This window comes from Penicillium antarcticum (genome assembly GCF_028974205.1).
Source record: "Penicillium antarcticum strain IBT 31339 chromosome Unknown utg000002l_segment0_segment0, whole genome shotgun sequence".
NCBI lineage: Eukaryota > Fungi > Ascomycota > Eurotiomycetes > Eurotiales > Aspergillaceae > Penicillium > Penicillium antarcticum.
Window position 1 is genome coordinate 535205 of NW_026695300.1, and position 12803 is coordinate 548007.

At 48.9% G+C, this 12803-nt stretch overlaps 5 protein-coding genes across 5 annotated transcripts; 3 read left to right on the forward strand and 2 right to left on the reverse strand.

The window, feature by feature from the left end:
• Positions 1-88: 88 nt before the first annotated feature.
• On the forward strand, positions 89-1937 carry N7508_001193 (uncharacterized protein; the record flags this gene model as incomplete). The annotated part of the gene is made up of 2 exons (XM_058459259.1): positions 89-1448; positions 1498-1937. The coding sequence occupies 2 exons, from the start codon at positions 89-91 to the stop codon at positions 1935-1937; spliced, it is 1800 nt and encodes a 599-aa protein (XP_058322791.1).
• A 440-nt stretch (positions 1938-2377) lies between these two features.
• N7508_001194 (MDR family MFS transporter) lies at positions 2378-4091 on the forward strand (the record flags this gene model as incomplete). The annotated part of the gene is made up of 3 exons (XM_058459260.1): positions 2378-2790; positions 2847-3306; positions 3354-4091. The coding sequence occupies 3 exons, from the start codon at positions 2378-2380 to the stop codon at positions 4089-4091; spliced, it is 1611 nt and encodes a 536-aa protein (XP_058322792.1).
• Positions 4092-4355: 264 nt separating this feature from the next.
• Positions 4356-5637, reverse strand: N7508_001195 (uncharacterized protein; the record flags this gene model as incomplete). Its single annotated transcript, XM_058459261.1, has 3 exons — positions 4356-4393; positions 4454-5019; positions 5078-5637. 3 exons carry the CDS (start codon positions 5635-5637, stop codon positions 4356-4358), a joined length of 1164 nt encoding a protein of 387 aa, XP_058322793.1.
• Positions 5638-6236: 599 nt separating this feature from the next.
• Positions 6237-7996, forward strand: N7508_001196 (argininosuccinate synthase). Its single transcript, XM_058459262.1, has 8 exons — positions 6237-6279; positions 6407-6449; positions 6508-6549; positions 6602-6622; positions 6681-7366; positions 7419-7498; positions 7545-7620; positions 7668-7996. The coding sequence occupies exons 1-8, from the start codon at positions 6265-6267 to the stop codon at positions 7953-7955; spliced, it is 1251 nt and encodes a 416-aa protein (XP_058322794.1). The 5' UTR covers positions 6237-6264; the 3' UTR covers positions 7956-7996.
• A 335-nt stretch (positions 7997-8331) lies between these two features.
• N7508_001197 (putative salicylate hydroxylase) lies at positions 8332-9955 on the reverse strand (the record flags this gene model as incomplete). The annotated part of the gene is made up of 7 exons (XM_058459263.1): positions 8332-8366; positions 8418-8746; positions 8805-9543; positions 9591-9648; positions 9719-9795; positions 9854-9858; positions 9909-9955. The coding sequence occupies 7 exons, from the start codon at positions 9953-9955 to the stop codon at positions 8332-8334; spliced, it is 1290 nt and encodes a 429-aa protein (XP_058322795.1).
• Between the last annotated feature and the right edge of the window lie 2848 nt (positions 9956-12803).

Here is a 12803-nt window from a genome sequence, read left to right on the forward strand (position 1 = left end):
CCCCAAGAGAGTTTGCTGATCTCTGAGTGAATTGCTAAGAGGCAGCTGTTGTGAAGATTGATCCCAACATCAATTGTATAACTACAAGATGAAAGGCAATGCATCAAATCCAGTAGTCCTGTACTGGCATAGAACAGATCTGCGGCTACATGATTCTCCAGCGTTGCACGCAGCCTTGGCTTTGAAGCCATCTGTCTTCATTCCAGTCTGGACCTGGGATCCTCACTATGTCTACCGAGCACGAGTAGGCCCTAACAGATGGCGATTTTTGCTTGAATGTCAGACCGACCTTTCCAAGGCATACTCCAAGCTCAATCCCAAGCAAAAGCTCTGGATTGTCCGTGAAGGACCGCAGACTATCCTTCCCAAGCTTTGGAAACACTGGGGCGTCACGCACCTCGTTTTCGAGAAGGACACAGATGCGTATGCCAAGGACAGAGACATCGATGTGATCAAGATGGCCGAAAAGTCCGGTGTTGAGGTGATTGTCAAAATGGGAAGAACCTTGTTCGATTCCGACGAGATTGTTCAGAAGAATGGTGGCAAACCGACAATGAGTATCACGCAACTCGAAAAGGCCGCTGAGAAGATCAATAACGGCAGCCCTGACAAGCCACTTGAAGCACCCAAGAGCATTCCGGACCCATGGGACGAGGAGAAAATGGATCTAAGTAGTCTCAAACATGACTCGGTTGAGAATGAGCCGGACTTCAATTCGGAACACCGCATCAAGGAAGATGATCAATACTCCCAATTGATGGGCCCAAAGAATGACTTCGGAGTTCCGACTTTCGAAGATATGGGCATGGAAAAGTCGGAAGCTGTGACTCCTCACCGAGGAGGGGAGACAGAAGCCTTGAAAATCCTCGGGGACCATATCAAGAACGAGGACTACATCGGAAGGTTCGAAAAACCGAATACCTCCCCAGCGGATTTCGAACCTCAATCAACCACGCTATTATCCCCTCATCTCCACTTCGGTTCGTTGTCCGTACGCCAATTTTGGTGGGATGTTCAAGGAGTTCTCGCCAAAAGAAGGAAAGAAAAGAAGCCGAACTCGTCCGTTCCAACTAGCCTAGAGGGTCAGCTTCTATTCCGGGACATGTATTTCGCAGCTCAAGCAGCGCTTGGTCACGAATTTGATCGAACACATGGAAACCGGGTTGCCCGTTTCATCGATTGGCACCTTCAGACGAACCCCGCCAGGAAAGATGAATCAATCGATGGGTCGTACGAAGTAGACTCGCAGGACGCAGAGGTATGGTTTCAACGGTGGAGGGAAGGTCGTACCGGATTCCCATGGATCGATGCGCTCATGCGTCAGTTGAAACAAGAGGGCTGGATTCATCATCTGGGAAGACACAGTGTAGCCTGCTTTTTGACTCGAGGCGGGTGCTATGTAAGCTGGGAGCGTGGCGCGGAGGTTTTCGAGGAGATGTTGATCGATCGTGAGTTTTTCCAAAGGTGACACTGCTGTCAGTAACTAATACGCTTTAGATGAAACGGCATGCAACGTGGGAAACTGGATGTGGCTCTCCTGCACTGCCTTTTACGCCCAGTACTACAAGTGTTACTCGCCTATATCGTTTGGAAAGAAGTGGGACCCCGAGGGACATTTGATCAGAAAATATTGCCCGGAGCTCGCCAAATTCGACAAGAAGTGGATCTACGAGCCATGGAAAGCGCCCATCGCGGACCAGAAGAAGTTTGGCTGCAGGGTGACAGGTGATGGTAGTTCATCGTCGAAAGAAGATGGCACGGAGCATACCTACCCCAAACCAATGTTTGATTTCGATGAGCGGCGGAAGCTATGCCTAGATGGGATGAAGCATGCATACGGGGTTGGTCTTTATGGCAATGATGAGAAGGTCAAGAATGGAACCTGGAAAAAAGAATTTGGGGAAGAGGATAGGCCAGCAAAACGACAGAAGACCTAGGATGACTCTTATTAAACCAAGCAGCCCAATGGCGGATTACTGAAAGTTCTTTTATTCCACCACCAGAAAGACGAATGCGAATATCAAATGCAAAGCACGAACCTCTGCTCGTGCTTGTGAGTCAACATGTTCTAGAATGTAGTCCCGATGAAGTATACGATCAGCACCGCATGTGGTAGCTGTATATCTGCAAGCGAGCCTGAGGAGCAGGGATTACAACTGGCAGACTCCACCGCATCGGGGTCTACTTTCTCCCCAATGAAGAGTCACTCTATACAAATCACCAGTGACTCATGTATACGGGACTCGGCGCGGAACTCAACCCGAAGCGCCCCACTGATAAGATGGCGGGCCCCGGGGGGTGCAGAAAAAAATATTTTCAAGACTTGAACAATTGTATATTCTAACCTTCTCTGGGCTTCATTGCTGGAAATACCAAAATGGAATTCCAAGATGCTTCCCCGCCCCAGGAGCAAAGCAAACTCCGCATCGTCACGGTAATGATAGCGCTGGCGCTGTCGATGTTCGTGGCGGCACTCGATCAAACAATTGTTTCAACGGCTATTCCGACTATCGCTGCTCATTTCCACTCCGCTGCTGGCTATACTTGGATTGGTGGTGCTTATCTTCTTGCCAATGCGGCTGGTGCGTGCATCTGGGCTAAGCTTTCTGATATCTGGGGGCGGAAACCTATCTTGCTCTTGGCTGTTGGGTGGTTCTTTATTAGTTCCATCATTTGTGCTACGGCTGTGAGCATGGAGATGCTTATTGCTGGTCGGGCATTGCAGGGTGTTGCTGGTGGTGGTTTGCTTCAGCTTGTTACTATTATCATTTCTGATCTGTTCAGTGTTAGGTGAGATACTATTACGGCTTTACTGTTTGACGGCATAGATCTAATTGTTCGAAAAGACACCGCAGCCTTTATCTTGGTCTCATGGAAGTGATGTGGGCCTTTGCTGGTGGTATTGGTCCAATTCTTGGTGGTGCTTTCTCTCAATACACCGGCTGGAGATGGACATTCTGGATCAATCTGCCTGTCTCTGGTATCACCTTCGTTCTGCTATTCTTCTTCTTGGATGTACACAATCCCAAAACAAGGATCATGGATGGTATCCGAGCGATTGACTGGTTCGGCAGTCTTTCAGTCTTGGGTCTCACTCTGATGCTCCTGTTAGGGCTCGACTTTGGAGGAGAGACATTTGCATGGAAGTCCCCACAGGTCATTTGCCTAATTGTCTTCGGTTCTCTATGCTCCTTGCTGTTTGTCTATAGCGAGAAGAAGCTTGCAAAGTACCCTCTCATGCCGTTGGATATCTTTGCTCGTCTGTCAAACGTTGCTACGCTTGCTGTTGCTTTCGCGCATGGATTCGTATGTGCTTTCCTCCTGAATATATTGATCAAGGCTAACCAATATAGGTTTTCATCGCTGGTGAATACTACATACCTCTTTACCTACAATCAGTACACCAGGCATCCCCCATGCGATCAGGTGTCCTGATCCTCCCCCTCGTCATCACCGAAGCCTGTGGAGGTATGCTCTGCGGCGCAATCATCCACCGCACCGGCAGATACCTTGAGTTAATCTGGGTCGGTCTTGTTCTTCTGACGATCGGAAATGGGCTATACATCAACCTCGACGTGACCTCCTCCATCGGCGAGATTGTAGGCTACCAAATTCTCAGCGGATTCGGCGCCGGCTTCCTCTTCCAAACACCCATCATCGCCATACAAGCCATGGTCTCCCAAGAGGACACAGCCACCGCTACAGCCACGCTCGGATTCATCCGAAACATGGCAACCGCCTGCTCCATCGTTATCGGCGGTGTCGTGTTCCAGAACAGCATGGGTGAGCAGCAGTCGAAGCTTTTGGCTTCTGGAATGTCCGAGTCGATGGCAGATAGGATGTCTGGCGATGCTGCTGCTGCAAGCATTGAGTATATCAAGGATATCACGGATCCTGCGCAGCTACTTGCCGTTAAGGAGGCGTTTGCTTGGAGTCTGCGCAATATGTGGATTCTGTATACTTGCATGTCTGTTGTTGGTGTTTTCTGCTCTGCTTTCATTCTGAAGGCTAAGTTGAGTAAGGAGCATGTTGAGACCAAGACTGGCCTGAACATTGAAAAGGCGCCTGCTGAGAATGTTCGTACTGTCTAAGATCTTTACCAAAAGTATATAGCTTGTTTAGCCATTTTGAAATCGATGTCATTTTTTGGTTTCATATTGACTATTTTCCGTAGATAACAGTTTCATGCAAGGCTCGAGAGCTATGTAATGGTCATGGTAGACTGTTAATGGAACTATCCAAGTTCAATCCTATTCAATGTGACGTATGTTCGTTTGTGATAACTATCACGTTCTAGATAGAATGCAACATGCTGGGCTTGACTAAATAGATACCACCGAGGAAAGAGACGTAGCTCAGTACTCAAGGGTTTGTTTGATGGCGTCGTAGATTCCTAAAACCGAGGATTCATAGATTAGCAGATAATACAATTTCAAAATGGCGCATAACTCACTTGCAACATCAGGCAGAATAAATTGCTCATAACTCAAACCTGTGTGCGTACTCCAGCCTGCAACACGCTTGACAGGGGCCTCTAAGCGCAAGAATGCACCCTCCTGGATAGTGGATGCAACCTCTGCACCCACACCGTAGTTAATCATGCTTTCATGGACAACAATGGCTCTTCCTGTCTTTCGTACACTCTCCAAGACTGTTTGACGATCCCAAGGGTAAATGGTACGCAGATCAATAAGCTCAACACTGACCCCTGGCATCGTCTTTTCAATGGCCGAGATAGCAGAAGAGCACATGTACAGAGGCTGGCCATAGGAAATCATCGTCAGGTCCTTGCCAGGCTTGATCACTTCAGCTTTACTGAGTGGGATAGTGTAGTATTCGTTCGGGACGTGTTCGACAGCTGCGCGGTAGAGAATCTTAGGCTCCATGAATATCACCGGATCGTTATGTTCAAAGATGGATGCCAAAAGGAGGCCCTTTGCCTGGGATGGAGATCGTGGCATGACTACCCGTACACCGGGAACATGTGCAAATAGGGATTCTGGAGATTGCGAATGGTACCTATTGATTTGGTGCATTAGCATTCGTGTCTCCTTCCTGTCCGATATATATAACTCACAAAGCACCGTGTCCAACCGCGCCACACGGCATACGGATCACCAGTCCTCCAACATTAATCCCCGTCCCACCTTCACGATATCTGAACTTGGCCGCTTCATTGACAATTTGATCGAATGCTGGGAAGACGTAATCGGCAAATTGGATTTCTGCTACCGGCTTCATCCCTTCGGCGGCGGCTCCAATGGCAAAACCCGCAATACCTTGTTCCGTCAAGGGCGTATTAAACACACGATCTGACCCGAATTCTGTTTGAAGGTCCATCGAGCATCGAAAGACACCACCAAAGGCGACATCCTCGCCGAAGAGAAGCACTTTTTCAGATGTAGACAGGGCGGTTCGTAATGCAGAGTTGATGGCTTGGAAGTAGTTTAGTCGCTTAGTGGTAGCTGCAGCAGGGAATTCTGGCATATTTGACAATGAAGAAGATGCATGATGCAGAATGGGAGTGGATTTGTAGTCAATAGGCAAGTTCAGCTTCGCCGAAGGCGTAGGCGCGCCAGAGTAAAATCTCCGAGGCGTTTGGGCGAAACACCGTAGTGGAGCACGGAGCGGTGCCATCTCTAGGGAATTGAGGAAGTGAGAGAGAATATGTGTTACGCTACATGAGAAATCCCCCCAGGGGTGTCTTTAAACTATGCGACTGCCATTGTCCGGGGCAGAGCGCGGGGAAGTCGCCGCGGGTAGCCGAGCTTGATGCAAACAGAGCAAACCGCACGAACATCTTATGACGACGTTCCCGTGACCTGGAAGTATACGATCATTTGCCCAACAATGTCAACTTGCGTACCTGGGAGTACACAGTAAATCTTACTGCATGAGGTGCTTGTTTAGGTATGGAGTTGGCTGAGGTTGCTCCATGATACATTGATTTTGGTCAAGCTATGCAGGAATGCACATTATCTTACATCGCTTTGTAGCTATAGAGAGTACAGATAGATAGTTCAATTGCCCTCCTAGAACACGCTGCATCACTTTTTCCTACAGAATTGCTCCCATTGACCATATATTCAGCTGTAAAAAGTAGTCCTTTTATAAAACTCCAACCTTATCTCTTATCAGCCGGTGTCGGACCGCGTGACTTTCCCCGGCCCGCACCAAAACCGCATTTTTTCGAATGACTCAACCTTCTTTCTGTTACTCCACGTTCAAACTTTCATTCTCATTACTTTCCATCAATCACTCACAATGGCTCAGGGAAAGGTATGATCTATAGGTTTATCTTTGTAATACATGGCGCGCCCTCGTCCAATTCCATCTCACACCGCTCCCTACCGCCACATTCCATTGCCCGCCATGTTTCCCGAATACTGACAATTCGATCGCGCAGGTTTGCCTCGCCTACTCCGGCGGTCTCGACACCAGCTGTATCTGTATGGACATCTTGAGCTATTCAACTGATCAATTGCGGTTACTAATACCAAATTACAGTGAAGTACCTCATCGAGGAGGGCTATGAGGTCGTCTGTTTCAGTAAGTTGCAAATGTGATGCATCCAATGACTCAATTGCTAACCTCAACACAGTGGCCGATGTTGGCCAGGAAGGTAAATGAAAATCAATGCGACCTCAATCCGACATCGATCTGACATACAATTATTTCAGAGGACTTCGAGGCTGCCCGCGAGAAGGCCCTGAAGATCGGTGCCCTCAAGTGCGAGATTGTCGACATCCGCCGTGAGTTCATCGAGGAGCTCTGCTTCCCCGCCATTGCTTGCAATGCCGTCTACGAGAACGTCTACCTTCTCGGTACCTCCCTGGCCCGCCCCGTCATTGCCCGTGCCCAGATCGAGGTTGCCCAGCGCGAGGGCTGCTTCGCTGTCTCCCACGGCTGCACTGGTAAGGGTAACGACCAGGTCCGCTTCGAGCTTGCCTTCTACGCTCTCCAGCCCGATATCAAGGTCATTGCCCCATGGCGCGAACCCGTCTTTTACGAGCGCTTCAAGGGTCGCCAGGACCTGCTCGACTACGCTGAGCAGAAGGGTATCCCCGTCACCTCCACTAAGTCCAAGCCCTGGTCTATGGACGAGAACCTGGCCCATTGCTCTTACGAGGCCGGTATCCTGGAGGACCCCGACACCACCCCTCCCGCCGACATGTGGAAGCTTACCCAGGACCCTCTGTCCGCTCCCGACCAGCCCGAGGACTTCACCCTGACCTTCGAGAAGGGTGTTCCCGTCAAGCTTGAGTACACCCAGGGTGGCCAGAAGAAGACCGCCACCGACTCCGTTGAGCTGTTCCTGACTGCCAACGCCATTGCTCGCCGTCACGGTGTTGGCCGTATCGACATTGTAAGCAGCACAGCTCGAGCACTCGAGAAGTAACTTCGCTAACACAAAATAGGTTGAGAACCGTTTCATCGGTATCAAGTCCCGTGGCTGCTACGAGACCCCTGGTCTCACCTGCCTGCGCTCCGCTCACATGTAAGTCCCCACAACCATCGGGCTGTCGACTCAACTAACATATCAGTGATCTCGAGGGTCTGACCATGGACCGTGAGGTCCGTGCTTTGCGTGACTCCTTCATCACCTTCAACTACTCCAAGGTAAGCAAATACTACACTACTCAATTGATCCGATCTAACAATGGTAGCTCCTGTACAACGGCATGTACTTCTCCCCTGAGCGCGAGTTCCTCGAGTCCTCCATCACCGCTTCCCAGAAGTCCGTGAACGGCCAGGTCCGCTGCCGCGCCTACAAGGGCACCATGTCTGTCCTCGGCCGCTCCTCCGAGACCGAGAAGCTCTACGACATGAGCGAGTCCTCCATGGACGAGATCGGTGACTTCTCCCCCGCCGAGACTACCGGATTCATCAACGTCTCTGCCATCCGTCTCAAGAAGTACGGCCAGATGAAGGCCGCCGCTGGCGAGCGTCTGTAAACGATGTCTCAAAATATAAGACACGCCTTCTCTTCGACTGGATGATTGGTGCCATATGTTGACCGTCCCTGGCACTGCCATGTCGAGTCTCTGGTCCAACTTTCTTGCGTACATGGGATGGTGGCTTGAATGACTGTATAATGAACTAGAGAAAAATAGCGCTATTCCGATGAAATTTAGGGATCAAAATTGCGAGTGAACAATCTCATTTCCCTGTAAGCTCCCTGTAAAAGTTACCAATGTCGAAATAATCAAATCAATGCAGTATGTACACACGTAAGACAAGAAATGCGCGAGGTATGTGCCTTATTTAAGTCGCTAGATGGCAGTACAAAAAATCTTGCATGTATGTAATCGGAATCAAAATCGCATGAAATCAAAGATTTGCTCGAGCCTTCCCCAGCTCAAGTTCTGCCCACAAATTAGCACACGGACATCCTCAAGGAGAGGGACGCATCATACCATCCCAAGTAGCCAAAGCAGCCTTCTCAGCATCCCAGCCCCAAAGGAACTCCTGTGTCCTGCGATCCGACCATTTATCAGGATTTTCGCCGTTAGCAGATGCAAGGAACTGCGCATCACGGGCGACCTGCTCAGGTCCATCTGGTAGGTGTAACGTGATACGGTTCTCAGAACCGGACTGCTGAACCGTCTCGGCGCGCTGTTTGCGAGATCGTTCATATGCACTCAATGCCAATGGGATCTCAGCCCGTGATGTAATATTCGAGAGAAGGATACCCAGAGCAGCAGCATCTTCGACAGCTTGAGCAGCGCCTTGGGCGACATATGGACTGGAGAGTATCAATATCAATATCCAGAAACGAAAAAAAGCGAAAGAAGTGCACATACAGCATCGGATGACAAGCATCACCAATCAAAGCAACAGACCCCCGTATCCAAGTCCTTAACGGCCGATGCAAACACAACTTCCACTCCAAAACCTCATTATCATTAACGAGATCGATAAGTTTCCGCACCTTGCTATCCCACCCATCATAGTTATCAACCATAGCCTGTTTCGACCCCTTAGTGGTCCACGACTCCTCAGAGCCTTGCACGTCAGGGTGCAGCAGCACAACGTTATATAATTGATGATTGCGAACGGGATACGCAATAATATGCCGATTAGGACCAAGCCAACGCGTCGCCTCAGGTTGATCAATAAGACTCTTGAGTTCAGGCTCTTTCTCCATAATCTCTCTCGGCAACATAATCCGATACGCAGCATCGCCAGTAGGAATAGCCTTTAAGGATGAATCATCAAGGAGATGAGCCCGGATAGTCGATTTGATTCCGTCTGCTCCGATCACGATATCGCCTTTGATAACCGTGCCGTTTGCCAACGTCACGCTGGCCGGATCGAAGGATACATCTGCGACATGTGAGTTCTCGCGTAGTTCCACGTTGGGCAGGGACAGTGCTTTGTCGATGATGGCGTTGTGCAAATCGGCCCGGTGGATTACTACTTGCTGTCCGTAGGTTTTATTCACGGGCATTGTGCCGAGGAGGGAGCCGTCTTCCCATCTTCGGACGTGAATGTGCTCAAGTGCTACATCTTGAGCGTGAATTAGGTCCGAGACGCCCCATCCTAGGTCATTTAGTCTGCTGTCTTGATTAACTTGATGAGTGACTCACGGTCGAAGAGACGGAGCATGTTTGGGGAGACTTGAATGCCAGCTCCCACTTCCATGAGCTGTTGAATGTTAACACTGTTTTTCTTTTTTTTTTTTTTTTTTTTTGTGGCAGTTGATGGGTTCTCGTACCTTCGGGGCAGCTTCAAAAATCATGACATGGTGTCCTCGAAGTCCTAATGTGAGAGCTGCTGCCATACCGCCGATTCCTTGATGCTGTCAGTTGACACATGCCACGCCAGACTTTTTTTTATATCCGAGTCCTACCGGCCCTGTACGAGATCAGCACTCTGTTCTACGTGTTCGAGTCCAAGATACATACCCGACAACGATAACCTCCAAAGACAGATGAGCCCGTGGAACATCCATGATGAAGACCAAGAAGAAGATGCAACGCAAGCAAGAAGAGCAGTCTTTCCAAAAAGACCAAGTAAGAGGAAGAAGTAAGTGAAGAGAGAAGCGACAAAACACGAAATTGATTTATAGCGGCAAAACCCCAAGTATGGACAGCGCTATTTCTATTCCGTCCCACCCGTTCCAGAACACGCGGATATCCGACCCAAAATCCCCAAAAAAGAATTGATATCTAAACCAAACAATAATTTGGCATTTCCCGCCCCCTTACTCCATCTCCACAGACTGGGGGATGGGGAAATCCACCACATCACTTCAACGTCTCGGCTGTGGCCAAGAGCCGGCACTTGACTGCGGGTCCAACGGGCGACATCTACAGAGAGCCGTTTGATACCCATGAATTCATCTACACAAACAACAGACAATTCTATACAGGACGAACTCGTACAAATGCCCAGCTATCAAAAAAAGTCCGAATGAGATCAAAGTGGCTTGGCGGAAAAGAGGCGATCGGGGAACGTCAGACCCAGTTAAAAGAGCCCCCCCCCCCCCGGCTCTTTGCGGACACTTCATCTGCCGAGCCTCTCAGATCTACAGACATTTGCCTCTGCCCCAGACCCCATCTGCTCTTTCCTCTTTGATGCTTCCGTCTTTCCGGGTTGGAGATGGGAGGCTTGGGTCTGGTGATGTTGCTCTCCTGGACATGCGCATCACGGCAGATATTCTCTCTGATCAATTGCCGATGACACCATGTCTGATCGCTAGACTCAATATCGTGGCTTTGTGACTGGCCCGATATTGAGTCGAATGTCATCCATGTAAGGGGGATTGATGATTGATCAGAGGACAGACAGGCTATCAAACCCAACCCGCTCCTTCCGAGAGTCCCATTGCGCGGTTTCTCCATATTGCGTTGGGGTGGTCTGGCCTCTCTCGTCGGGGGACGATGTTTTATCCCCGGACCACTTTCCTTTTCCGGTTTGATTTTCTGGTCAACCCTGATATTGATATCTCTATACATGAATCATTGAACGTGTTCTTGTTACACCGGTGCATGTATCTAGAAGATATGGATCTCACAATAGACTGCAGGTTTGCATGCAGGGAGTATAACCGATATGCCCGTGCGCTTACTCCACAGGGTCGATTATCGGCTACAGCTGAGTCTGGTCCTTGCCGATTTGACTGGAATATTTTCTGCAATTGGCAGTCTTAACTACGGACGTACATTATCAACATAGGCATCCAATTCCTACGCGCAACTTACCGCTCACAACTTACAATATCCCTCCCACACCCTCACCATCCACCATCCACACCCCCAAAAGGCATCATCCATATCTGTCGCATACATAGGACATGTCATCTGCAAATGGAGCAATAAACTATCTGCAAGTAACAAAACCTCCGTCCAAAACAGTCCAAACCCCAACCTGGAAAGACTGAAAATAGCAGATCAACACTGAAACGGACCAAGTCACATGTCTAGTGAGGCTGTGAACGGAGTGCGGGATCGACTCCCCGGCCGTCAGTCCACCCGAATAAGCTCTCAACAGAGCTTCAGGGTCACATTTGAAACATGCAGGGACAATGTCAATGTCGAAGGTCCAGTATGGGTTTAAGTTAATTGCGACGCGGGATATTGATGATTTTCTGCCGTCGATATACACTTCCTGTCGGGAGGATATGATCTACAGTATTCAGACCAACAATCTTACAAGAAACAGGAAGTCTTGTCACTGTCCCGCCTGGATCAAACCACCAAGGATTAGATCGGCTCCTACATAACGTTAACTAACCCATACCGGTCCCGACATGAAGATCCACTCAGCCCGCCATCCACCTATCCACCTCTCAGAAACAGTGTTCTAGCTCTGTTAATGGTCAACCCTAGATCAATCTTCTCAATTCAATTAGTACCCGCCCTAAGCGACAAACTCAACCGCATGCTGGCACACGGGATGGTTGGGCCTTGCGTAGCCTTTGACCTTATTATGATCGGCTTTTGATCGGCCAGCGCGGCTGGTGGTGATAATCTCAGAGGATTGCATTGAGTTATTTGACCTGTTCATGCCCGGTGAGAGATTGAATTCGTCATTGATTGCTTGGATCCGGTGTGGTCTGGTTATTTGGTGAGGGTATGAATACCGGTTTAGGGACGGATTTGGGTACCGGCATTCACGGCATTGAGCACGAGGAGATGATATCACGAACCTGCATCTAGGAAACAAGGACCGAATATTGAATTGGGATTGATGGCTTGTTTTGCTACGATTTACCTAACAACTTGGCATATCGTTATCTCGCTTTAGGAATACTGGCAAGGCCTAGACATGACTATTTGACCTTTTTAGACTATACGACTGGTCACTAATATAGCGACCCTCTGTTTCAAGAAAAGTATTCCTATAGAATTTCAGATTAATGGCACGTATGTTACGTTCGTCCTGGAATACCCGCAAAGTGTAAAGAAACTGAATTAAAATCGACTCAACTTAGAACCTAAACCCTTTTATATACCCAGTAAACCAATTTTTATCCAGATAACCTGCAGCAATGATATCATGATTCAGTGTAGTATATATAGATAGGGTTTACAATTTTACGCTCGCCAAAGATGAGGCGAGGCTCATGCATGGACACGTCAAAGGGTCCTCTGCAAGCTGTTAGGCACACAGGCTAGGCTGTAAATGTACGAGCTACTGGAAAAGAACCCTAGCAAATAATCATGGAACTGTTGATCTGCCTCGTTGATAGAAATGACGTCTTCTAGTGATTTTGGCAGGGAACGAGAACATACTCGGTATTGATTATTTCGATAGTATAAAACCAGAGACGTATCACCACAAGTTAGTATATCAGT